At 41.8% G+C, this 25,361-nt stretch overlaps 1 protein-coding gene across 4 annotated transcripts in view; it reads right to left on the reverse strand.

The window, feature by feature from the left end:
- The window catches only part of LOC137207111 (mpv17-like protein), a 181,617-nt gene extending 159,884 nt beyond the window's left edge, over nucleotides 1–21,733 (reverse strand). For 3 of the 4 annotated variants that reach the window (XM_067706564.1, XM_067706563.1, XM_067706565.1), the window contains exons 1-4: nucleotides 21,387–21,733; nucleotides 18,686–18,756; nucleotides 14,215–14,244; nucleotides 14,027–14,132 (exon numbers count right to left, since the gene is read on the reverse strand). In XM_067706564.1, the coding sequence (XP_067562665.1) occupies nucleotides 14,027–14,132; nucleotides 14,215–14,244; nucleotides 18,686–18,756; nucleotides 21,387–21,696 (517 nt within the window). In that variant the 5' untranslated portion in view covers nucleotides 21,697–21,733. Of the gene's footprint in view, nucleotides 1–13,052; nucleotides 14,133–14,214; nucleotides 14,245–18,685; nucleotides 18,757–21,386 lie in introns of those variants that run through there. The other variant, XM_067706566.1, reaches the window with a different exon arrangement.
- Nucleotides 21,734–25,361: the final 3,628 nt, after the last annotated feature.

The raw sequence follows: 25,361 nt of genomic DNA on the forward strand, positions 1-25,361 counted from the left end.
ATAAACTATATAGGATAGTAGAAGAAGACGTTACAGCTATGGAAAAATAAAGTAGAGCTGAGTAAGGAGGATTGGGAGAGTATAGCGGAAAGGGGGGCCAATGACAATTTTAACCAGGGTGGTAGGGGCAGACCTTATTGAGAAGATACATTTAAGCAAAGAATTGAAGGAGTTGAGGAAGTTGGCCATGAGATTATCACAGGGAAGAGCCAGTGCAAGGATCCTACAGTATCCAGCCTCCATTAGGGCCCCCAGTGACCCCCTGCCTCCTGGTGTTCATGCCCTTGAGGGCTGAATTTAGAAGAGAGGAGAAGAGAGTGTGGCAGAAGTGAAAGTGTGTGACTTGAAAACTAAGTCATAAAAGGCATGTGTTGGTGTTTTCTCGAGTGTTCTTTCTCTTGGATCTCACTCTACAGAAAGGTGTGTTGGGAGCTGCCCAATGGAGAAGTTCATGTGGTGAGGAACTGAGGTCTCCAGCCAACAGCCAGGTGAGTGAGTTTGGAAGCGGGTCCTCCAGCCCCAGTCAAGTCTTCACAGACGGCAGCCCCAGCTGCCATCTTGACTGTAACCTCATGGAAGATCCTGAGCTCCAACCACCCTGCTAAGCCACTCCCAGATTCCTGACCCACAGAAACTCTGTGAGATAATGTATGCTTTTTCTTTTAATTACACTTTGGGGTAATTTGTTACACAGCAACAGATAAATAATACAGACCCTAAATAAGACTGTGCCTGGAGAATGTGAGGCAGAGAGGGAAGTGGTAGGAACTGAGAACAGAGGGTCAAGGTTAAGGTGTGGTAGGATCTCCAGGCTTCTATAAGAATCCTGGTTGTTCCTCAGAGTGAGATGGAGAGCCACTGCCAGGGTTCATTCTCAGAAGAGTGACATGAGATGACTTACTGGTGTGACAACTGAATAAGAAGGTAGGATTTCTTTAGCACTATATAACAAATTATTTCATACTCATGATGATTCAGAAAAGCTTTTTCTTTTTTTCTCCCTTGCCTCTAATTTCTGTCCTTGATTATCCTGTCAGCCTTGGGTTTTCACTCAAGTCTTCCTTGGATATTCCATGTGGACCTTACATTCTAGCATCTTCCATATCTCAAAACCTCGTCCTTCTCCCTTCAGGAACCCATCCAGAAACAATATTTTGGATGCTGCCTGACTTCAGCAGAACTACTTTTAAACCTTTGTAAAATCCAGACACTCTACTCTTTGTTTTAGAGGATTACGCTACATTGTATCAAACATATTGAAATGCACCCACATCCCACATTTAATATAGATGATATAATTATGTGAATTGAGTTGCAGATTACTGGCCAACATTATATTCTCTTTTAAGAGATTTAAACTTACTGATTTTAATTTTGTGAGTTTTTTTTTTGTATTTTGAAGCCATACCTATGTATGTGTAGACATTTATGTATATATGCATGTATGTATATGTGTATACACACACACACACACACACTTCAAGTTTTAAACATCTTTATAAACCTTTAAAGGTCAAAGACCCTAATCGCTGTGCTTACAGTGCCCAAAAGGTAAGATAACCTGGAACTAGTTTCCTTATATCCTGTAGAACAGAGTTTCTCAACTTAGTACAATTGACATCTGGAGTCAGATTATTTTCTCTTGTGGGAGCTGTCCTGTGCATCGTAGGACGTTTAGAATCATCCATGGACTCTACCCACCAGATGCCTGTAGCACACCCTCTCCCCTCCACCCCACTGTGACAACCAAAAATGTCTCCAGACATTGCCAAATATCCCCTGGGTGTAGGGTTGCCAGATAGAATACAGAACTTCCACTTAAATATAAGTTTCAGATAAACAACAAATCACTTTTATTCATATGCCCCAAGTGCAACATTTGGGACATAATTATACTAAAAAAAGTGTTCAATGTTTGTCTGAAATTCAAATTTAGCCGGGTGTCCTATACTTTCATTTGCTAAATCTGGCAACCCTACCTGGAGAGAAAAATTATCCCCAGATGAGAACCATTGCCCGCGATCTTAATTCCCGCCTCCGCCTTCCCTTCTCTCTTTGCTTGAGCTTTAATGGTATATTACTTATTACACTGGTTAGTAAAGTCAAAGAAATCTACTTTCTTCAACTTCAGGGGGTTTCTATGCATGAATGCAATTAGTGCCATTGTCAGTACTCATTTACACAGAAGTCAACCAACCAGTATTTCTTGAACTCCTTTGGGCAAAGCATTGGGCTACAGGGATACAGAAGAAATATAAAATATAACCCTTAACTTGGAAGAGCTCCAATTTCATTGGGAGAAAATATAATACATACAAAATAGCTTATAATAGAGAATAAAACAAAATAAAGTGCTAAATTATCTGGTACAGACTATAAATGCTCTCAGAGTCAGGAGAAAAGAAGTGTAACAAAAGCCAGAACAGGCAGAGATGGCTTTGTAGCAAGGTATCGGGGACTGGGCTTTGAAAAACAACTTTAAAACTAGAGTAGGTACTCAGTTCAATAAACATTTGGATTTTGTTGTTGTTGTTGTTGTTTAATTAATTTTTTTTATACAGCAGGCTCTTATTAGTCATCAATTTTATACACATCAGTGTATACATGTCAATCCCAATCGCCCAATTCATCACACCACACCCCCCCACCCACCCGCCGCCTTCCCCCTTTGGTGTCCATACGTTTGTGCTCTACATCTGTGTCTCAATTTCTGCCCTGCAAACCGGTCCATCTGTACCATTTTTCTAGGTTCCACATACATGCGTTAATATACGATATTTGTTTTTCTCTTTCTGACTTACTTCACTCTGTATGACAGTCTCTAGATCCATCCACATCACAACAAATGACCCAATTTCATTCCTTTTTTATGGCTGAGTAATATTCCATTGTATATATGTACCACAACTTCTTTATCCATTCGTCTGTCGATGGGCATTTAGGTTGCTTCCATGACCTGGCTATTGTAAATAGTGTTGCAATGAACATTGGGGTGAATGTGTCTTTTTGAATTATGGTTTTCTCTGGGTATATGCCCAGTAGTGGGATTGCTGGATCATATGGTAATTCTATTTTTAGCTTTTTAAGGAACCTCCATACTGTTCTCCATACTGGCTGTATCAATTTACATTCCCACCAACAGTGCAAGAGGGTTCCCTTTTTTCCACACCCTCTCCAGCATTTGTTTTTTGTAGATTTCCTGATGATGCCCATTCTAACTGGTGTGAGGTGATACCTCATTGTAGTTTTGATTTGCATTTCTCTAATAATTAGTGATGTTGAGCAACTTATCATGTGCTTCTTGGCTATCTGTATGTCTTCTTTGAAGAAATGTCTGTTTAGCTCTTCTGCCCACTTTTGGATTGGGTTGGGTTTTTTTTTATCATTAAGCTGCATGAGCTGTTTATATATTTTGGAGATTAATCCTTTGTCCATTGATTCATTTACAAATATTTTCTCCCTTTCTGAGGGTTGTCTTTTTGTCTTGTTTATGGTTTCCTTTGCTGTGCAAAAGCTTTGAAGTTTCATTAGGTCCCATTTGTTTGTTTTTGTTTTTATTTCCATTACTCTAGGAGGTGGATCAAAAAATATCTTGCTGTGATTTATGTCAAAGAGTGTTCTTCCTATATTTTCCTCTAAGAGTTTTATGATGTCCGGTCTTACATTTAGGTCTTTAATCCATTTTGAGTTTATTTTTGTGTATGGTGTTAGGAAGTGTTCTAATTTCATTCTTTTACATGTAGCTGTCCAGTTTTCCCAGCACCACTTATTGAAGAGACTGTCTTTTCTCCATTGTATATCCTTGCCTCCTTTGTCATAGATTAGTTGACCACAGATGCGTGGGTTCATCTCTGGGCTTTCTATCTTGTTCCATTGATCTATGTTTCTGTTTTTGTGTCAGTACCATATTGCCTTGATTACTGTAGCTTTGTAGTATAGTCTGAAGTCAGGGAGTCTGATTCCTCCAGCTCCGCTTTTTCCCCTCAAGACTGCTTTGGCTATTCGGGGTCTTTTGTGTCTCCATACAAATTTTAAGATTTTTTGTTCTAGTTCTGTAAAAAATGCCAGTGGTAGTTTGATAGGGATTGCATTGAATCTGTAGATTGCTTTGGGTAGTATAGTCATTTTCACAATATTGATTCTTCCAATCCAAGAACGTGGTATATCTCTCCAACTATTTGTATCATCTTTAATTTCTTTCATCAGTGTCTTATACTTTTCTGCATACAGGTCTTTTGTCCCCCTAAGGAGGTTTATTCCTAGGTATTTTATTCTTTTTGATGCAATGGTAAATAGGATTGTTTCCTTAATTTCTCTTTCAGATTTTTCATCATTAGTATATAGGAATGCAAGAGATTTCTGTGCATTAATTTTGTATCCTGCAGCTTTCCCAAATTCATTGATTAGCTCTAGTAGTTTTCTGGTGGCATCTTTAGGATTCTCTATGTATAGTATCATGTCATCTGCAAACTTCTTCTTTTCCAATTTGTATTCTTTTTATTTGTTTTTCTTCTCTGATTGCCATGGCTAGGACTTGCAAAACTATGGTGAATAACAGTGGTGACAGTGGACATCCTTGTCTTGTTCCTGATCTTAGAGGAAATGCTTTCAGTTTTTCACCATTGAGAATGATGTTTGCTGTGGGTTTGTCGTATATGGCCTTTATTATGTTGAGGTAGGTTCCCTCTATGCCTACTTTCTGGAGAGTTTTTATCATAAATCGGTGTTGAATTTTGTCAAAAGCTTTCTCTGCATCTATTGAGATGATCATATGGTTTTTCTCCTTCAATTTGTTAATATGTTGTACCACACTGATTGATTTGCATATATTGAAGAATCCTTGCATCCCTGGGATAAATCCCACTTGATCATGGTGTATGATCCTTTTAATGTGCTGTTGGATTCTGTTTGCTAGTATTTTGTTGAGGATTTTTGCATCTATATTCATCAGTGATATTGGTCTGTAATTTTCTTTCTTTGTGACATCTTTGTCTGGTTTTGGTATCAGGGTGATGGTGGCCTCATAGAATGACTTTGGGACTGCTCCTTCCTCTGCAATTTTTTTGAAGACTTTGGGAAGGATGGGTGTTAGCTCTTCTCTAAATGTTTGATAGAATTCGGCTGTGAAGCCATCTGGTCCTGGACTTTTGTTTGTTGGAAGATTTTTAATCACAGTTTCAATTTCATTACTTATGATTGGTCTGTTCATATTTTCTATTTCTTCCTGGTTCAGTCTTGGAAGGTTATACCTTTCTAAGAATTTGTCAATTTCTTCCAGGTTGTCCATTTTATTGGCATAGAGTTGCTTGCAGCAGTCTCTCAGGATGCTTTGTATTTCTGCAGTGTCAGTTGTAACTTCTCCTTTTTCATTTCTAATTCTATTGATTTGAGTCCTCTCCCTCTTTTTCTTGATGAGTCTGGCTAATGGTTTATCAATTTTGTTTATCTTCTCAAAGAACCAGCTTTTAGTTTTATTGATCTTTGCTACTGTTTTCTTCATTTCTTTTTCATTTATTTCTGATCTGATCTTTATGATTTCTTTCCTTCTGCTAACTTTAGGGGTTTTTTGTTCTTTCTCTAATTGCTTTAGGTGTAAGGTTAGGTTGTTTATTTGAGATATTTCTTGTTTCTTAAGGTAGGATTGTATTGCTATAAACTTCCCTCTTAGAACTGCTTTTGCTGCATCCCATAGGTTTTCGGTCATCGAGTTTTCACTGTCATTTGTTTCTAGGTCTTTTTTTATTTCCTCCTTGATTTCTTCAGTGATCTCTTGGTTAATCAGTGCGTTGTTTAGCCTCCATGTGTTTGTATTTCTAATAGACTTTTTCCTGTAATTGATTTCTAGTCTCATAGTGTTGTGGTCAGAAAAGATACTTGATACAATTTCAATTTTATTAAATTTACCAAGCCTTGATTTGTGACCCAAGATATGATCTATCCTGGAGAATGTTCCATGAGCACTTGAGAAGAAAGTGTATTCTGTTGTGTTTGGATGGAATGTCCTATAAATTAAGTCCATCTAGTGTAATGTATCATTTAAAGCTTGTGTTTCCTTATTTATTTTCATTTTGGATGATCTGTCCATTGGTGAAAGTGGGGTGTTAAAGTCCCCTACTATGATTGTGTTACTGTCGATTTCCCCTTTCATGGCTGTTAGTATTTGCCTTATGTATTGAGGTCCTCCTATGTTGGGTGCATAAATATTTACAATTGTTATATCTTCTTCTTGGATTGATCCCTTGATCATTATGTAGTGTCCTTCTTTGTCTCTTGTAATAGTCTTTGTTTTAAAGTCTATTTTGTCTGATATGAGAATTGCTACTCCAGCTTTCTTTCAGTTTCCATTTGCATGAAATATCTTTTTCCATCCCCTTACTTTCAGTCTGTATGTGTCCCTAGGTCTGAAGTGGGTCTCTTGTAGACAGCATATATATGGGTCTTGTTTCCACAACAAGAGAAGCCACCGCAATGAGAAGCCCGCGCACCGCAACAAAGAGTAGCCCCTGCTCGCCACAACTAGAGACCCGGGCGCAGCAACAAAAACCCAACGCAGCCATAAATAAATAGATAAAGAGGTAAATAAATAACATATTACAAGCAACTTACCTATCACCCTTAAAAAACAAATTCACACATCACCTGCAGAAGATTCTCTAATACTGTTCTCACAAATTCATTATTGGCCAAAAGCCTGGAAATTGTGGTTCACTTTAGTAATACTTATCATTATGGAGCAAAAACAGACTGCAAAAACTTGGCAAATTATAATTTTTCTGTGGTCGGTCTGTATGTTACTGTTCAGTATATTAATTTAATACTTCATGTCCCTTTATTAAGTCCTCTAAATATTGTTTTCTCTGGCATTCAACCCATGCATAAACTGACTTTTTCCCATTTTCCTTTCATAGAAAAAAGTTAAACTGGCCAAATGTACAACTTTACTGACATACTTTTTCCCCCCTAAGAACATTCTCTTAATCTTCAATTTAGAGGCCTGCTATTGAAGAAATCAAGTGGACAGGGAATATTTTCACTTTGGTTTAGCAGTTTCTGTTTCAACTTTCCAATTTACAACCCTTATGCAGAAGACATTCAGAAAGAATGACCCATGAAACTTTAACAAACCTGAACTCTACATGTTACTTTATTTCATTTGTTCTATCTCCCTTCAAATTCTAGAACTAAAAGCTAACAGATGGGTACAAGGAAAGGAATTCCATCTCCCACCCTCCAAGTTAACTTCCTGACAGCCACTTACTATTTCCATTATATCCACAACAGTTCAATTATAATATTGAAACAACAGAAGGGGACCTGATGGGAATGTTAAATGAGTGCAGCCAGTACAGAGAATAGTATGGAGGTTCCTTAAAAAACTAAAAATAGAGCTACCACATGATCCTACAATCCCACTCCTGGACATATATCTGGAGTAAACTCTAATTCGAAAAGATACATGCACTCCAATGTTCATAGCAGCACTATTTACAATAGCCAAGACATGGAAGCAACCTAAATGTCCATAAATAGATGAATCGATAAAGAAGATGTGGTATATATATATATACAATGGTTCGAGTCCAACAGTAGAAGAAAAGCCAATGACCCAGTTTGAAGGCAGTCAGGCAGTAAGAATTCTGTTACTTGGGATGAGGCCAGCCTTTTTGTTCTATTCAGACCTTCAGCTGATTGGACAAGGCCCACCCACATTAGGGAAGGCAATCTGCTTGACTTAGTCTACCAATACAAATGTTACTCTCATCCAAAAACACCTTCAGAGAAACACCCAGAATAATGACTGACCAAGTATCTGGGCACCCCGTGGCCCAGTCAAGTGGACACATAAAACTAACCATCACAAAGGGTAATTTAGTGGTTTGGAGAAGGCCCAACTATCAAGATTCCACCCAATTCCCCCTTTTTTGTTTTGGCCATGCCACATGGCTTGCGGGATCTTAGTTCCCTGACCAGGGATCAAACCCAGGGCCCCTGCAGTGGAAGCATGGAGTTCTAACCACTGGACTGCAGGGAATTCCCTCCACCCTTTTTAAATTTTTTTAATTTTTTTTTATTTTTGGCTGTGTTGGGTCTTGGTTGCTGCGCGCGGGCTTTCTCTAGTCGCGGCGAGCGGGGGCTACCCTTCATTGCGGTGCATGGGCTTCTCATTGCGGTGGCTTCTCTTGTTGTGGAGCACAGGCTCTAGGCGCACGGGGTTCAGTAGTTGTGGCGCGTGGGCTCAGTAGTTGTGGCTCGCAGGCTCTAGAGCGCAGGCTCAGTAGTTGTGGGGCACGGGCTTAGTTGCTCCGCGACATGTGGGATCTTCCCGGACCAGGGCTCAAACACATGTCCCCTGCATTAGCAGGCAGACTGTTAACCACTGTGCCACCAGGGAAGCCCCCTCCACCCAATTATTAAAGACAAACAATCCAGTCTTTGTAGAGCTGGGGAGAGGTGTGACGAGATGGTTTTCAGAGGGTATGTGCAAGTTGGGCCAGGGGCATCAAAGCCTACAAGTCATAGGCATCTCCAAGAAAAGACAGTTTTATGGGCCTGAGGCCAAAGTAGGTGAAGGTCTGGACTGTGCCCAGCTTAAGACAGAAACAGCTGCCTGCACATGGGGATGAAAATGAAAGGGCCATCAGTCCAGACTGCTCAGCAGCAGTCCAGAGGCAAAAAACAAAGATGCGAAATCCAAATTACATTCATTCATTCAGCAGTATTACAGGGCCTCTGCTACATGCCCAACACTGTGCTAGACATTTCAGATACAAGTATGCATAAGAAATATATTCTTCCCTCCAGAAGCTCAGTCTAGAAGGGAATACAAATATGCAAACAGATAATGATTATCCATTGTGGAAGGCTCACAATACATTGCAATGATAGCATAATGTAAAGTGTCTCAGAGGTCTTCTTGCCACAAAATACCCTCTTATCTCCACCCCCTCCCACCACAGCAATAGTTACTAAAATTCCATCCAGAGATTCATTTGTGCTAGCAATTAAAACACAAAAAAACAAAACTCAACTACAAAGGCTGTCATCCACATCTCAGTAAATTAGCTTAATAAACCTACTTTTCTAAATGTAGCTGAAATCAGTCAGATAGAGAGAATGGGAGTTTTGAGAGGTGAGGAAAAGACATGAGAACGATTTGGAAGATATCGCACTAAGTAAGAGAGAATGCAGGGAACGGGCATCCAGAGGAAGGAGAGGATCTCTGAAAAGAAAGGGGACACTTCAAGGTCAAAATCTTCAAGTACAAGGACCCATTAACTTTCTAATACTTTCAGAAAATGAACCTAATTTCTAATGGAAGCTGCCTCCAGAATGTTCACTCACTTCAAAATTCTCCCTAGGGCTGATTGATCCTTCCACATTTTCTTCCCCCAGAGGGAAGAAAAGATCCAAAGAGGAGGCTCTGCTACCATCTCTCTACATCATGGCTGTTATGTCACTTAAGTAGTCTGATCCCTAACTTCATCACAGTTATTCTGTCCCCTTGGATTGTCTTGGGTGGTCAGGGTTAGGGAGGGATGAAGGACAGGAGAAGGGGGCTTGTTATGGCCATTCGACAGAGAAAGTAAGGAAGGTATGGATAAATAAAGATTTAAGGAAAGGAAGACACAAGGGGGAAGAGAACTAAAAAAAAGATATGCTTCTAACTGATATATGCCAATAATGTTACTCAGTTACTAACTATTCCATTTTATTCACTTGGTTGGCTACTGCTCACAGTAGCTTGAAATTCCAAGTACATCCTTTATTGTTAATCTCCAGATTTCCCCTTTCACTTATTCCCCATTATTAAAAGAAAAATTTTCAATAGTTGTTTAATTGCATTTTCTGTTCCTTTAGATTCTAAACATTGTGGGTAAAACTAGGTTAAGTGTAGTCAATGCAAGGTCAAGATCTTCAGGCACAAAAAATCCATTAAATTTCTAATTTAATGAACCTAATTTCAAATGAAAGCTGCCTCCAGAATATATGGTTAAGCGTGTTCTGGGTATAATTTGTTTTGGCAAACACTATAGAAATTCACATAAAATTTCACTGAACTAAAAGTAAATTGCCCACCTAGCAAAAGATATTTTTCAATAGCTTCAAATGAATCCTAAAGGATGACAATTCTTGGAGAGAAATAAAGTATGGGTGAGTTAGAAATTGTAATTCTGGGTCATCTACCTCAATTAGAGAGACTATCTATGTTTAATTTGGTTGTGGTTAACACAGTTGACTTGGAGGCCTTATTTAGACACAACCTGAAATACCAAAGTTAAATCTCTATATCTATGTGTTTTACAGTGAAAGAAATGAAACAAAATTTTCTTCAAAGTATTAAAAACCAAAATTGCAATTATTAATGAAGTACTAGAATGTGAAACTGTTTTTCTCTTTGAATTATCTTTTAGTAGCTGTAATTTCTCTGATTCATTAAACACTTTTCTTATTCTGGCCCCCCAAAACATCAATACAAATAAGATAAAGTTTTCCTAAAGCACCCTTCATGAACCCCTAAATGCAAAATCTCATGAACCCCTAAATGCAAAATTTCACTGACTGTGTAGTGGGCAGGTAATTACTTTGTCTGCTGAATCACCTTACTGACAGATTTTGAGGAAAATATTTTTACGTGCCACTCTCAAACTTGTTATCAGAAATTGTTATGCAAAAAAAATTGCAAACTTGCAAACTCTCACATTGTCTAATTTTTCCTCACCAAACCCACTATGATATAGCTAAAAGGGAATAACTTTCATTAATTTTCCTACAAATGAAAAAGACTGATAGGTTACAAATTATGCATGATTTTTAATTACAAGTAAGCTGGACAGAAACATCTACTTTATTCAAAGTTGAGGAACAGCCAATGGAAATTTCCCTCTAATTTAGAACTTAAATGCCTTTTCTTTTTCTTCTCTTTCAAGATCTCATCTCATCTGATCCTATCATCACCACTCCAGTTCACAGACCTTCAGTCTTGTGACTTTCCATCCTTCAAGACCCAGCTCAGGCATCTCCTCCATGGAGCCATCCCAGGTTGCCTCAGGCACCATGATTTCAAAGTACCTACTGCTTATGTCACTAACCTACAGGTGGGAAGCATTACTTGAGTAATATTCAAGCTTTCTATTGACCACTTGTCACGGATGTTGTTCAAGCAATGAATGATGAATCGGATTAGATGTCCTGAGAACCTGATTATCAATTTCTTCACTTATACTCCCAACTAGACCACGGACTTCTTTTAACAGTTACCGCCTTGTTGTTTACCCTCTTCACATCCCTACAGTGGCCCTTTAATAACATTTATTATTTACATAAGGGTTATGAAATTTTATCTACTATGGTTATCCTGGTGCACTATAAGGATGGTTGCATCCACTTGTATAGAAGGAAAAGATCTCCCCTGAACTGAGAAATCATTTTTCAGTTATCTGGGTAAAAGGCCTATATCTGAGACTGGAAATGGAAACCATGAGTCCAAAAAGGTGGGACTGGGCACGCTTGATTTTACTGGTAGCAGGGCCAAGGAGACAACTCCCTGGTAGTGGTGGCCAATGGCATAACCATACAATGACCACCAGGGCATCAGAAAAGTAGGAAAGCTGGGTAGATGCCATTAGAGTTACAAGGTAAATACCTCAAATGCCAGGACCCAGGATCAAAAAGCAATATTCTGTAAACTTTTTTCAAAAAAATGCTTCAACATCCTCTAAATTTCCCTTTTGTTTTCTACACGTATTAGGTCAAGTTGTTTTGAAAATTCAGTCTACCTCAACTCTGTCAAGGGAAATCAATGAAAGGTTTTGCCTTTGCCTGAGCAACCAGGGGGCCAGAAAAGGGGCCAGATGGCAACACACAAGCAAGTTAAAGAAACCTTATGAATGGGAAAACCTGGAAGAAGAATAAGAGCCACCTGCTCTGTTCTAAACACTGGAAGGTTGAGAGCGTGTTTTACCAAGGACAGCAGCATTTTAAGACAAACACTGCATTATTTCGAATGAGTTCCATTTCTCACGCTAAAAAAAAAAGTAGTCCTGCATAAAAATTAAAAGGGTATTATTTGCAAAAATTCAGAGAATACATGCTACATATTCTCTCTACAGTACAGAGTAACACATTATTGAGTAAAGATTATCATACTTTTATGAATAATAAGCTTTTCCCCCTCGACAGTATAAACAAGGTTCGTTTTCTGAAATATTTTCCCAAACACTATTCTTCCACCATAAGTAATATTGAAGCTCATCTAAAAGATTGCCAGGTAGTTTTTTCTATAGTTACTCTGGATATTCTTTTCAAATGACAAAACGTGTCTTATATGTTGTGAAATAGCTCTTCTGTTGTACAAACTACTTTTAAAAGTACTGAAAAAAATTATTTTAGAATTAAACTATCTAGAAATTTCCTTACTCTTGCCCCAATAATGTAAAATATATTCATATCTGTTAAATTCAAATAAATCTTAAAAGTTATTTACTTATGACATTAAAAGTTAAAAGTTATTTACTTAAATCTTAAAAGTTATTTACTTATGACATATCAATTTATATTACAAGTTATATAAATTATATGCTTAAAATATTTAGGCATACATTCTTAAATTAATCTTAAATATAAATTCTCAAGATAAATATATTAACATCTCAGTGCTTCACATCTTTAAATCTGTGAAACACTCCATGGGAAGCAACAGAATAGTGATGCAATTCTCGGGTGAAAATTGCTAAAACTTCTTGAAATAGTCAAGTAATTGTTAAACCCACTGGTTTTGAAGTTAGAAAAACTGAGTAAATCTGAAAAACTGGATCAAGTTTCTCATGTACACCTTAAAGATTACCTATAAAGATTTATGTTAAAGCACTAATTTTAAAAAAGATAATATCAGTGTGAATTTGGGGTAACCATTTTCCCTGGAACTTTATGGAATAGAGTTCTCCCTTCCAGAAGAAAACTTATTAATTTTTTTTAGAAACTTCACTCAATATATTTCTTTTAAAAGTGAAATATTTTATATATTTCGTATATCTAGGAAATGGGATATTTAGCCAAGTGACTATGCTGAAAACTAAAAAATATTAACTAAAAAAATAATTAAAAACTATAAAAGTAGAAGACATCAGTAAAATACACTCTATACAGAACACTAATCATACACTGTGCACATTTCTTCTTACATAAAACGTACTTGCAGAACTTTAGTATTAGCATAACAATAAATTATTATACAGCATTTTAGGGGAAAATCTGGTTATTCCATATTCCTGATTGAATTCTGTGTAAACAGAAATTAACTATAAGGACTATTTTTGGTATCAAAGGTAATCCAAGCCAAAAGTGTTTAAGAGATAACCTGAGATTTTAGAAGAGAGATGTGTACAATCAAAATGGAAGCTCCTTAAATCAACTGGCAATAAAATATTAGACCAGAAATAGTAATGATTATAAACTGCCATTCTGCCACTGTTATTGATATTAACCAAAGTATTAGGGAAGAGAAAATACTAGAGAAGTATCAATAATACTTTCGGATTAGAATGAAAAAAAAGGAGATTTGAATAGAATTGAAAGTTATCATTGCTAATTAAAAAACAATTAGGTCGGGCTTCCCTGGTGGCGCAGTGGTTGAGAGTCCGCCTGCCGATGCAGGAGACACGGGTTCGTGCCCCAGTCTGGGAAGATCCCATATGCCGCGGAGAGGCTAGGCCCATGAGCCATGGCCGCTGAGCCTGCGCGTCCGGAGCCTGTGCTCCGCAACGGGAGAGGCCACAACAGTGAGAGGCCTGCGTACCGCAATAAAAAAACAAAACAAAACAAAACAATTGGGTCTATAGAATAGTAATTCTTCAAAATGGAGCACATAACTGGTAAGCAGGGTACTTCATCTGCAGGCAATCCTCTGCATTTAAGGGGAAAAAATTAGGCAATTTCAGGGAGTTCTTGACTTGTCATTTCTTTGGGGGTCTTTCAACTTCATTTGTTCCCTTTATATAAAGGAAAGTAAAAGCTGACTTCAAGGTACCATCACCACCCTGTTGTGAAAAGCAGAGGAAAGTGGCCCACAGAAAACCACAGAGCCCAGTGTAAGCTGTTCTCCAGTGAACAGGAACGAGGCTGAAGTTGGTCAGCTATAACAGAGAGAGAAAGAGTCTTTTAGGGCTCATATAAACCAGACCCATGAGTTGGCATTCTAAGCAGTTTGAAACTCACCTGTACAAAAGGCCAGTACATCAGACCACTCTGGAATAAAGAGAAACTTTATTAGGATGCTTTTTAATCGCACAAAACGATCACACAGTTCGTTCTATAAAGCATTAAGAAACACCAGGCAGGTGGAATGTGGACGCGGTATTACATTTCAGACTAAGCAGATTAAATTAGACTACTTATGGTCTCTTGAGTGGAAGAGGGTAAGGAGTTGTACAAACAGCCGTTAGGCACAAGAATAAAGATTTTTATTATATTCACAAATTTACAATAAAAAGTCTACCTGAATCAGTACCAATTCTGGAAGACAACTGCTTTCAAAATAACAACACATATTTATTTATTTAAATTTATTCATATTTTACTTTTGGCTGCGTTGGGCCTTCGTTGCTGCATGCGGGCTTTCTCTAGTTGCGGTGAGGGGGGGCTACTCTTTGTTGTGGTATGCGGGCTTCTCATTGCGGTGGCTTCTCTTGTTGTGGAGCACGGGCTCTAGGCGCGCAGACTTCAGTAGTTGTGGCATGCAGGCTCAGTAGTTGTGGCTCACGGACTTAGTTGCTCCGCGGCATGTGGGATCTTCCCGGACTAGGGCTCGAACCCGTGTCCCCTGCATTGGCAGGCAGGTTCTTAACCACTGAGCCACCAGGGAAGTCCACAACACATATTTATATATCGCAATTCTCCTGTTGGCCCATGCAAATGATGCAAGGGAAATATTGATAAAATACAGGATCATCAATCAATTTTTAAAACTCTAGACTAAACTGTTCTTTATGGTGATTTGATAATAATATATTCTAACTACTTCATGCTACAGAATAAGTTTAGCTTTTAAGATGTATTTATTTGTGGGAATTCCCTGGTGGTCCAGGGGTGAGGACTCGGGGCTTTCACTGGTGGGGCCCAGGTTTGATCCCTGGTCAGGGAACTAAGATCCTGCAAGTCGCGTGGTGTGGCCAAAAAAAAAAGATGGATTTATTTTAACAGGCTTTAACCTGTTCATTCTGACAAAAGAGTCATCATTATGGATTTTTTTTTAAAGATAGAGATCTTGGTATGTAAATTATATCTTAAAAAAAAAAAAGCTAGAGGTTTTTAAAATAGTCCTTACAAGTGGTATTACACTAGTAATATAAAGGTGGTATTATTTTTTCTTTTTTTGTTTTTACTAATTTTTATTTTCTAAAGTTTCTATAATAAACTGTTGCAATAAAAGCTATTTAAAGTTTAAAGTGTATACTCATTTAAGAATTTACTACTTTAGGGGCTTCCCTGGTGATGCAGTGGTTAAGAATCCGCGTGCCAACGCAGGAGACACGGGTTCGAGCCCTGGTCCGGGAAGATCCCACATGCCGTGGAGCAACTAAGCCTGTGCACCACAACTATTGAGCCTGTGCTCTAGAGTCCACGGGCCACAACTACTGAAGCCCATGTGCCTAGAGCCCGCGCTCTGCAACAAGAGAAGCCACTGCAACGTGAAGCCCATGCACCGCAACAAAGAGTAGCCCCTGCTCTCAGCAACTAGAGAAAACCCGCGTGTAGCAGCGAAGACCCAATACAGCCAAAAATTAAATAAATGAATAAATAAATAAATTTATTTTTTAAAAAAAGAATTTACTACTTTAGGAAAAACCCATCCAAACATGGCTTCACTTCTTATGGCAATTTTTTTTCTTCAGAATGTAGCCTCACTCAGTGTGCAGATCTTGGTCTCCCATGCCATTCCCCACAAAAAGGAAAAAGGACTCCTCAAAGAAATGGTTGATTCCAGGGCCAGAGTAGGGCAGGTACAAGGTACAAGATGAGCCTAGAACATCTATCTTTATGATATAAAGTAAGGAAGTGGCTTAAAAAAAAAAAAAAGATGGGGGGACTCTCACAAGGAAATAGGAGCCAGCTTGAAGCGACTCTCACTGGCCAAGTCTGGGACATTTGCAAAACAAAAATAATTAAACACAGCAATGAGTTACAAACCATCGAAAAAATGGGAATCCCTGAGTCCCTACTGATAACAGAGAAATAAGCAAATAACTGGGAGAGAAAAGGGGGCTCTTGCTTACAGAATGCTGCGCGCTACCTAGTAAATGCGGATGGGTCACCGTAGATGTGTCCTTGCCCATCAACCCTACTTCCAATTCATCATCAAGACCTACCAATTCTATCTCCTAAGTATTTTTGAAATCCTTCCTCTGCCCACTGCTTCATGATTTCTTACGTGAACTTGGTCACAGTAACCCTCTAACTGGTCTCCCTTGCCAGTAATCACTTAAGTTCAAGATCCTTGGCATGGCCTTCAACACCTTCCGAGATCCAAAGTCATTTGCAGTTGTTCCTCAATTCATATTTTATATTCTATGAATAGCATCTCTTGTAGTTTCTCCCTTACAGGTACACCACAGTGTTTTATGCATTCCTTCCTCGGCTCCTTCTGCCCCTGGAAAGGCCCCAGGTATCCGCCTAACTCCCCTGAGTTCTTTAAGACTCTGCTCAGGCATAACCTGCCCCCGGAAGCTTTCCTTGAGCCGCACCCTTACATCTCCATGCTGTGCTAAGTACCCGTTTGCATGCTCTGAGCACTGCTCCTGGCATTGAGGTTAATGTTTGTCTATTTACTTGTCTATCTACCCCACTACATTGTAAGTCCCTTAAAGACAGTAGCAATGTGTGTGCGTGTATCTCTCTCTCTCTCTCTCTCTCTCTCTCTCTATATATATATATATATATATATGTTTTGTGTTATCTTCTGCTAACACCTAGTGCAATGCCTAGCAGATAGTTTCTTGTTATGGGAGATCTTCAGGAAAGTCCCCAAATGGTGCTGGGCATCAGACTGCCGATACCCTCTTTCTTCTCAAGGGCATAGATACAACTGACTCATTTGGAACCACTGTTTTTGTTGTGTTTTGCTTTTGGTTTTTTCTTTTTTAAAATATTTATTTATTTATTTGGCCGTACCAGGTCTTAGTTGCAGCACCCAGGATCTTCGTTGCCGCGTGCGGGATCTTTAGTTGCAGCATGTGGAATCTAGTTCCCTGACCAGGGATCGAACCTGGGCCCCCTGCATTGGGAGTGAAGAGTCTTAACCGCTAGACCACCAGGGAAATCCCAGAACCACTGTTTTTAAAAAGGTGTGTAAAAGTCGCCACGTTTCTACCCAATGAAGATAGCCTGTATGTCTTCATTAAAGAAGGAGAATCTGAAATATCTGCAAATCCTTGGTCAAAGCCCCTTTCTTTTACAACTCTGCTTGGCTTGCTCTTCGTATAAATGTATAAATGTTCCTTTCCCAAAGTAAAGCAGAAGAAAATCATATTTGGATGTCACCATGGGCCCATAATTTTTGCCTCAAGAGAAGTAACAAGAGTTCTGAATGCTTTTCCCCCCGGAGGGGCTCAGCAGCATGTGGCTTCCACCCTCCCTGTCATCTGCCTTCAACCACCAAGTGGGTGATAATGGTTCTCGTGCTCAGAATAGTTCAACAGAAGATGCTGGGGGTGTGGGTGAGGGTGGCGGGATGGCTGGGGCTGGCTTGGCACTGCTTTTGATCAGGAATTAAGTAGATGTGGAGCCCTAGACAAGGCTGTGTATATTCTGGAATCCTGAAAATTCACCTCATTGTCATTAATAGAATCAAATAGAATCAAACATTGTCATTAATAGAATCACACTAGGCCAGAGATGGAAAGCATCCCTGACTCTGCCAGGTCTTGAGGACACTGCTCAATAAATCTTCATTGAATAAATGAATAGATATTTGTGGGATTGGATCATATATATATTTGTACTGAGCAAACAGGGCAAGAGGTGACTTGATTCCAGCCTCAGCATAACCCTGGGAAACACCTTCTTTTTCTGTAAATACCTCTGTGATGTCAAGAAGGTTCCTTTCATAGGGACTCAGCAGAATGCACACTTGGAAACATCAGCTCTAAATGTGAGAATGATTCCATTAAGCCACTCACATTCTACTATTCCTATTTTGCAATAACTTCTTTGGCTCCAAAAAAATCACCGTGATCACTAACAAGAATAAATATAAGAATGTCAGAAATCGTTGTGAACATTGACTAAAATTCAGAGACACATATAGACACTCTTAAAGCTTCTCATTCAACTATCAAAACAAATTTAAGATCTGTCAAAATATAGTACCCTGTGCCAACCAACTGGAGCCCTAATTTAAGAATTTTTTTTTTTTTTTGGTGGTACGCGGGCCTCTCACTGTTGTGGCCTCTCCCGTTGCGGAGCACAGGCTCCAGACGCGCAGGCTCAGCGGCCATGGCTCACGGGCCCAGCCACTCCGCGGCATGTGGGATCTTCCCAGACCGGGGCACAAACCTGCGTCCCTTACATCGGCAGGCAGACTCTCAACCACTGCGCCACCAGGGAAACCCAAGAATATTTTTATTTAAATGTATTTAATGTTAAAAAGATACAAAAAGATCCTGGTCGTATTTTCAAAAGTCTGTCTTACCTTATATGTATTCCAGAATTTCTGTCTCAGGTCCAAAAATATGTCATCCTTTTCCTGGAGAATACTCATACCTATTTGAAAAAACACACACCAAAAGAATTTTAAAAGATTTAATACGAAGAATACTGTATAACAGCTCATGTTCAAGTTTTCTATTCCAATATGCAAGGTAACCACCACTATCACTAACTCAGTATGTTCCGTCTGACCCAACAGTGAAAACAAAAGATAATCTCCATTCTAAAGTTAGGTAAATTTTAAAGTGATGATAAATATGAACTGAGAATAGCAGGGTACCGAGTTATAGCAGAATGATTATTTTTTTTAAATCTGTTAGAGAATTCACAAAAACCTCAGTGTTAGCATGGTGGGACTATTGGTGACTTTTCTTCTCTCCCTTCAAAACATGTTGTGAAATGTTTAAAATTTTAAAAATTTAATTTCCTTCTTTTACAAAAAGGCTGCTGGACTCTGGGTATTCTAGCAACTGCAGATTTCCCATCTAAGAGGCTTTCTAAATGGAATTTGAAAGCAGAACACCAGTTCAGACTTCCTAAAAACATCCGGAAAACTTTGACGTTCAACAACCCTGAAAAGGAAGTCAGGGAACAAGGACAAAACCCTCCTATTTTAGGAAAATGACAGTGCTTTAAAAAGTCTCCTCCAACTCTGATTAGGAAGAAGGGGAAATAAAATCTTTTTAGTCAATTGCAGGGGATTCTTAGAACAGGACCGGTAAGAAAACGGAGCCCAATATTGGTAATAGTATTCCACTTACCCAGCACTAATTAAGGGCTAAGCACTTGATGTGTTTTCTTTCATCTGACCCTCCTAACCCTCAGCTAAGGATGATGGAGTTGCAGAGGAGGAAAAGAGCTCAGAGAGGTTGATAGTGATCCAAGTCCAACCCAGGTGTGGATTCCGAGCCAGACCTTTCAATCACAACTATTCTACCTCCCAAGGCAGCCCCAGCACAAAGGAACATCTGATACAGGCAATTTCCAAGTCTGAAGTGCCTTGAACAAACATCCAACCCACCCCCTTCCCACCATTCCCCCTTCAGTTTAACATGAGGAGAGGGAAACAGGGCCCAGAAATCTGAAATGCAAAACAAAGAAGCAATGTGGGCAGGAATCGGTTTCAGGGGCCTCGGGCTTGAACCACAGGCCCCAGCAGCCCTGTGACTGCAGCATCTTTCTGGTTTCAGGAACACTGACATTCCCCAGGGAGATGAAGACCATGACATGGATTGTGTTGCTTTCGGGCAGGTCGTTTATCCCTTTGAGCCTCAGTTTCCTTGTCTGTAACATGGGAATAACAATACCTGCCTCACTGGGTTGTTTGAGGATTAGATAGGAATCTGACTCCCAAATGCCAGCAGCCCCCAACCCTCCATCCCATCACCAGAGTACAAGGGCACTGCAGTAACAGGCATGAGGAACCTGTTTGCCAATCTGGCCTGGAAGTCACGCGCTGGGATCAGAGACAGATCTTCTGATAAATCAGGCAGCTCCTGGTCTCAGGTCCTCTATCCCCTGACCTCACTGACCCCATGGGCCATGTGGTTGGCACTGCATCAGGCATGTTTCCTGTGGAGTTTGTGAGTGACTCTGGCCCCCAAAATAAGATCCAAGGGGCAGTGTAGGTTCCTTCAAAGTGGTGACTTGACCACTTCAACACAGTTTAGAAGAAAGCACCAACAGCCACTGACAAGACCCCTTGGGGGATCTGTGATCTCCAAGGCCAAGGCCAGGCCCAGGACCCTTGAATTTTCTTAGGGGATTGGGTGCCCCTCCCCTGCCCACTCCCTTCCAAGCAATAGAAAACGCTATGAAGATGAAGGCCACAGAGCCCTTGCCATTGTTTTTAGAATTTAGGGCGCTAAGAAAGGTTCCCAAAGTCAGGCCCTCAGGCTCCAGGGTGGACTTTTTGAGGAGGGGGCTCCCCAGACCCTCACAAGTACACAGTCCTCTCATGACAGGGGTCCGAGGTCTCCTGACATTTTCTGTGGGTTTTGATATGGGGATGGGACCCCCTTCAGGGAAATCTTGTTACAAAAGCAGCACTACCGCCCTGAGCACACATTTTGAGGGGAACCGGGCCGCACCTCAGATTCCACCGGCTCTGCCCGCACCATCCTGAATCCCCTCACCTTTTGTTTGTATGTTGAAAAGGAGTATCCCGCCAGTGGAAAGGAGACCCCGCCCCACAACATGGTCACGGGGCTCACAGCTGACATGGTAGCAAGCTGGGGTCTCCTCGACGTTCCCGTGGACCTTTATCAGGGGAAAACGGATCCCCAGCCCTGCCTCCTCACTTCCGGCCTACGTACGCCCCAGGACCCCTGAAACCTCCAGCCCCAGACTACGGGCAACCCAGCGTCCGAACTGCGACCTGGCCCCCTAATTCCTGGCCTCTCCGGCAACCTTCCCTAAATTTCTTTCCCCTCAATCCTGTTAATCCACGGTCCCCAAACTTCTCGACCCTCGCACCTCGACCTCCGGCCCTCATCCAGACCCTCCCAGTCCCCTGAACCCTGGCCCCCACCCCAGGATTCCAGCCCCGGTCCCCGGCCCCCAGAGCCCCAGCCTCCTGCCTGGTCCCAGCCCCTGAAACCCCGACCCCTGCCTCTCGTCCCCCAATTCCGGATCCGCCTCAGTCCCCCAGTTCCGGCCCCCAGGTGCCTGGCCCGGCTACTCACCGAAGTAGAAGGCAGAGACGTACACCGGCCCGCCGAACGCCTGGTCGCACAGCACCTTGGCCAGGACGGCGCGCGGCGCGCGCCCCGGCAGCGCGCGCTCCAGCAGGCGCAGCCACACGTAGTTGAAATTCGCGTGGAAGGCCACGGCCACGGTGGCCACGTGCCGCGTCTGCCGCCAGTCAGCAGGGCCGCCCCGCAGCCGCTGCTGCAGCGCGTCGCCGGCTGAGAAGAGCGCGGCGTAGAGCAGCACGTTCGTGGGCCAAGGGTAGCGCCGGACGGTGCGCAGGAGCTCCCGCCACCAGCCCGCCATGCCCGTGCCCTGGGCGCCGGCCAGGGACCGCCGCCAGCTCCGGGCCACGCCCACCGCCCCCTGCCCCCCTACCCCCTACCCCCCGGCCTCCGCCCTCTGCCCCCAGCCACCGGCGCACCGTCTCCCGCCACCTGCACCTGCCTCCTCTCCACGCTCGAAGGCGATTGGGCGCCCCGCGTACACCCAACTGCACCGACCAATCCCGTGGCCACTGGCGATCCTGGAGGCTGAGCTTTTGAAATACTGCTGGTCCGCATATGCATTAACCCCTTACACGTCATGTCCAGAACAGGCAAATCCTTACAGACTTAAGGGGCTGGGCGATGGGGGGGATGCGAAGTGACTGCTAACCGGGTGTGGGATTCTTTTTTGGGGTGATGAACTATTGTATAATTAGATAGTGGTAACAGTTGCACGGAAAACCATTAAAGACCCTTTTAAAAATTTTATTTATTTATTTTTGGCTGCGTTGGGTCTTCGTTGCTGCGCGCAGGCTTTCTCTAGTTGCGGCGAGCGGGGGCTACTCTTCGTTGTGGTGCGCGGGCTTCTCCTTGCAGTGGCTTCTCTTGTTGGGGAGCACTGGCTCTAGGCGCACGGGCTTCGGTAGTTGTGACGCATGGGCTCAGTAGTTGTGGCCCACGGCCTTAGTTGCTCTGCAGACCAGAGCTGGAACCCGTGTCCCCTGCACTGGCAGGCGGATTCTTAACCACTGCGCCAACAGGGAAGTCCCTAATTACACTTTAAAATGATGAATTGTATGGTATGTGAATTATATCTCAAAACGAACCAAAAAAGGTTAAAGAAGAAGGGGAAAATTGGGGAAAAAAAGTGGTGTGGGCAGAATACCAAAACTCAGTTACCAAGATGGCAGTGTATTTTAAATGTCTTAACATACAAGGAATTCACACTTTCGACACACACTGACTATGTAACAGTCTTTAGAGACAATGTCAGAAGTTAAACTTTGAGGCCTTTCATGAATGTGAGGTGGGATTCAATGGGGCTACTGCCTTCTTTTCAGAGTCTGTGCCTCAATGAATATTACCTCCCAAATCATATGCTGAGGTCCCAAAAGCAGGGGGTCATTGGAAACCCAAACAGCAGATGTAACCTCTGATCTCATGGAAATCAGTTCCTCTTTGCTTCTTTTCCTCTATTTTTCCTTCCTTCATTGTCACACCCAATTCCATTCTCATTTTCTCCCTCTCTCTTCTATTTGTTTACCCTATTTTGGTTAATTATTAATTTTTTGATTTTTAACTTTTTATTTTGAAATAATTCCAGACTTTCTGAAAACTTGCAAAAATAGTACAGAGTTCCCATATATTCTTCAACCAAGCTTCCCCCAATATTGACATCTTACATAACCATAGTACAATTTTCAGAACGACTGATGTAATACTATTACCCAATCTACAGACCTTATTCAAACTATTGCCAATTGTCCCACTAAAGTCCTTTGTCAAGGACTGGCTTTCAATTCTGGATCACTTTGCCTTGTATTGAATTGTCATAGATCACCTTAGTCTCCAATCTGGGGCACTAATCAGTTATATCGTAGATTGTTCCTCAGTTTGTCAACCCTACTGTTATGGGCTGCATTGTGTCCCCCCAAAATTCATATGTTGAAGCCCTAACACCCGGTACCTCAGAATATGACTGTATTTGGAGATAAGACCTTTAAAGAGGTGATTAAGTTAAAAATGAGGCCCTGGGACTTCCCTGGTGGCACAGTGGTTAAGAGTCCACCTGGTGATGCAGGGGACACCGTTTCAAGCCCTGGTCCGGGAAGATCCCACATGCCGTGGAGCAACTAATCCCCTGCGCCACAACTACTGAGCCTGTGCTCTAGAGCCCGCAAGCCACAACTACTGAGCCCGCGTGCCACAACTACTGAAGCCCGTGCGCCTAGAGCCCATGTTCCACAACAAGAGAAGCCACTGCAATGAGAAGCCTGCACACTGCAAAGAAGAGTAGCCCCCGCTCACCGCAACTAGAGAAAGCCTGCGCACAGCAACGAAGACCCAACACAGCCAAAAATTAATTAATTAATTAATTTAAAAAAATTTTTTAAATGAGGCCCTTAGGATGGGCCCTAATCCAATCTGACTGGCGTCCTAATAAGAAGAGGAAATTTGGACACACAAAGAGACACGAGGGCAGTGCATGCACAGAGGAAAGATCATGTGAGGACATGGTGAGAGGGAGGCCACGTGCAAGCCAAGGGGAGAGGCCTCAGAAGAAACCAAACCAGCTGACACCTTGACCTTGGACTTCTAGTCCAGAGAACTGGAGAAAATATATTTTTAAACACACTTTGTCTGTGGTATTTTGTTCTGACAGCCCTAGGGCAGATTAATACACCCATTCTCTTCAGTTCTTGGGAATCTGCCAATTTCTGTGTTCTTTGACCCTTTCTATCCGCCCGTATGCTGATTCTCATCCCTCCCCTCTCCTTGTGCTTATTACTGGTCCCAAGTAAATCTTTCTGTCAGACTTGTCCCAGCTAAGCAGGCTCCTAGCACGCACCTTTCTTTGTTTATTACTTACATTCCCCTTGTATTATTTTCCCATTGTTGCTGTGACAAGTTGCCACAAATTTGTTGTCCTCAGAGGTTTGGAGGTCAGAAGTCTAAAATGGGTCCATGGGGACTTCCCTGGCAGTCCAGTGGTTAAGACTCCATGCTTCCACTGCAGGGATCCCTGGTTGGGGAACTAAGATCCTACATGCCACGCAGCACAGCCAAAGGAAAAAAAAACGGGTCCATGGGCTGCATTCCCTCCAGAGGCCCTAGAAGAGAATCCATGTCCTTGCCTTTTCCAGCTTCTAGAGGCCCCCTTGCATTCCTGGATGGCCCCTTCCTTCAAAGTCAGCAGCATAGCATCTTCCAATCTCTCTCTCTGTCATTCCATTGTCACATAGTCTTTTCTGACTCTGATCCACCTGCCCTCTCTCTTAGAAGGACCCTTATGATTACATTCAGCCTACCTGGATAATGCAGGGTGATCTCCACATCTCAAGATCCTTATCTTAAGAGTCATCTATAAAGTTCCTTTTGCCGTGTAAAATAGCATATTCACAGGTCTTGTGGATTAAGACATGGACATCTTTGGAGGGCCATTATTCGTGCCTTTCTTCTCTGTAATCCTTTTGATCTCCTCTCACAGCAATTGATCACATTAGCTGAAATCAAACTACCCATTTCTCAGCACACTGAGATCAGGACCATCGGTTTTTCCAGGCAATCTTTCATTCATTCATTCAGTTGATCAATATTCATTGAGCACAGTTATGTGCCAGGCACTAAACTATGGGCTTTGTGGGAAGGATTTGTATTTGCAGTGCTTAAAAAAAAAAACCCCAAAAACGAGTTCCTGCCTAAATTAAAGAAAATTGTGGTCTTCATTATGAAAAAAAGAAAATCTGGGCTTCCCTGGTGGCGCAGTGGTTGAGAGTTCGCCTGCCGATGCAGGGTACAAGGGTTCGTGCCCCAGTCCGGGAAGATCCCACATGCCGCAGAGCGGCTAGGCCCGTGAGCCATGGCCGCTGAGCCTGCGCGTCCGGAGCCTGTGCTCCGCAACGGGAGAGGCCACAACGGTGAGAGGCCCGCGTACCGCAAAAAAAAAAAAAAAGAAAGAAAATCTCCCTAATGATTCCTACACAA

The sequence above is a fragment of the Pseudorca crassidens genome, chromosome 15 (genome assembly GCF_039906515.1).
Source record: "Pseudorca crassidens isolate mPseCra1 chromosome 15, mPseCra1.hap1, whole genome shotgun sequence".
NCBI lineage: Eukaryota > Metazoa > Chordata > Mammalia > Artiodactyla > Delphinidae > Pseudorca > Pseudorca crassidens.